Source organism: Bombina bombina, chromosome 2 (genome assembly GCF_027579735.1).
Source record: "Bombina bombina isolate aBomBom1 chromosome 2, aBomBom1.pri, whole genome shotgun sequence".
Lineage (NCBI taxonomy): Eukaryota > Metazoa > Chordata > Amphibia > Anura > Bombinatoridae > Bombina > Bombina bombina.
This window is the reverse complement of record NC_069500.1, coordinates 1,165,233,449-1,165,235,505: the sequence shown is the minus strand read 5'-3', so window position 1 is coordinate 1,165,235,505 and position 2,057 is coordinate 1,165,233,449. Positions and strand designations below refer to the sequence as shown.

The 2,057-nt window shown below is 35.1% G+C and overlaps 1 protein-coding gene across 1 annotated transcript in view; it reads left to right on the top strand.

The window, feature by feature from the left end:
• Window positions 1-717: 717 nt before the first annotated feature.
• VEGFC (vascular endothelial growth factor C) overlaps window positions 718-2,057 on the top strand; it is a 357,502-nt gene continuing 356,162 nt past the window's right edge. Inside the window, exon 1 of the mRNA XM_053703855.1 lies at window positions 718-965. Coding sequence (XP_053559830.1) covers window positions 852-965 — 114 coding nt within the window. The 5' untranslated portion in view covers window positions 718-851. The remainder of the gene's footprint in view (window positions 966-2,057) is intronic.

The following is a 2,057-nucleotide window of genomic DNA, read 5'->3' as shown; positions in this document are numbered from 1 at the left end:
TGTGTGGTATTATTTACTTTTTTTTTTCATACTACTTTTATTATTGCTCAACCAAGGATTACCACAGCCCCACCGCTGAATCTCTCTGACCCCTGCCCCTCTCCAGAAACTCTGTAATTTATATATAAAATTGAGTTTCTTGTCCTCTGCACTTGTGGACGATTTATCTTCACTGCGCTGTCCTACTCTTGTTACTTATACATTAATTGGGGTTATGTGAAATAAATTAAACAAACCTGTTTTAATAAAAGTTGTCAAAATGTAAAAAAAAAGTGGTCTTTAATCTATATTACTTTTCATTAAGGGGTAAAATTTGTAATTGTAGGCGTTTTATGATATCTGCCATACATTACTTGTACCAACGAATAAATATTACACAAGTTCTCTTTAAAAAAAAAAATCATTATATACAGTAGTTAGTGATTTTTTTTTTATCTCATTCATTTTTTTCTTTAGGTGTGCTGCAAATAGGGCTTACGATAACCATGTGCCCTGTAGCTACACACATATCAGCTGAGGGCGAATTCTTGTGTAAACTGATAAGAAGTTTGTAAAGTACCTTAGTATACTTACTCTTATGATGCTCAGCAACTTGTGCTAATCCACCTTAAATAAGGCAGCAGGGTGTAAGGCAGATGACAGAGGTGGGGGCGTGGTTTACAAAGAGTGCTGGTTCGTGAGCTGAAGGGATACAGGAGCTGTTGGTGATACAGACTCTGCTATGACATTAGAAGCGTTTAGCTCACTTGCTTGGAAGAAACTGCGATCCACTAAGCGAGGATTTACTGGCTGCTCATTTGGGAGCAAACACTGAAGGACACAAGCACTTGAGCCTCATAAGGGAGTGGAAAATGCACTTGCTGGAAGTTGCCCTTCTTTTTCTTTACACTGTATTGATTCAGGGGGACACTGCTTATGAATCAGGGCAGGGATACTACGAGGACACGGAGTTTGGCGACACAAAGGTAGGGAAGGAAATATGCCTCTTATGTCCCAATGCAAACCTGTCAAACTTTAGACTGATCTTGTGGGTTACAACACATTAAATACTGTCATATAAACACTTGTTTTACAGTTTGTATAGTGCAGCTACCACATGTGCTTCATAATTCTAAACTGCTAAAACAGCCCCAGATTTAACACATTTAACCATTTTACTTCTAGAAGGGACTGCAACACATTGTTCTGTAGCCTGTGTTTCTGGCTTCTGTACGCTCTGCAACAGGAAAACTGTACTTTTCACTATACCAAAAATAAACATACAAACATTAAAATTGCTGTTTGCCATTGGATAAAATGTACACCAGTGATTTACCCAATAACAGTTGAAACAAAACATCAAGTGTTTCTTTTAAGAAGTGATTTATTGCATTAGGGATTTATACTGTTTTATGTGCATTCCTGTGCAGCATTAATGGACCCCATGCACAGTATAACAGTCAATTATTTATTTACTTTATTATTTTATCAGTGTTTTGTGTTGTATTCTCTGTTCCAGACACATTGCATGATATTCCCTTATAGAATGTACATGTGATGGGGACATTCTGCCACTTAATGGTTTGTGATCTTTAGGGACCAAAAACACATAACTTACATTCCAGATTCGCGTGGAACAAATTGTGTAACTTTATTTGGGTCATTTTTGTAACCTTTCTAATAATGTGAACAATCTGTAAAAAATTATCTGTAGAATCTGACTTCATTTTTTGCATTATGTTTAGACATAATTATTTGCTCATTTGGCAGCAAAACATTAAAATACATTTTATTACATCCTAAGAGTTAGTGCAGAACTTTGTTTAGTACAAGCACGTGTTTTCACTCACATCCAGACAATTTGTTTCTGTAATCAAGAAGCTTTTTTTTTTTTTTTTTTTTAAAGTTTTAAGGTCAACACAAAAATAAGAGAAAAGAAAGAAAGGTTGTTTTGAAAGAATATATTATAACATATATAATGTGTATTTGTAAAGCTGCTTCTTGTGTGGTATCATAATTATCTTTTGGTGTTCTGTTGTAGCAAAATTCTTACAGTGTAAGGAGCAATGTTATTATTA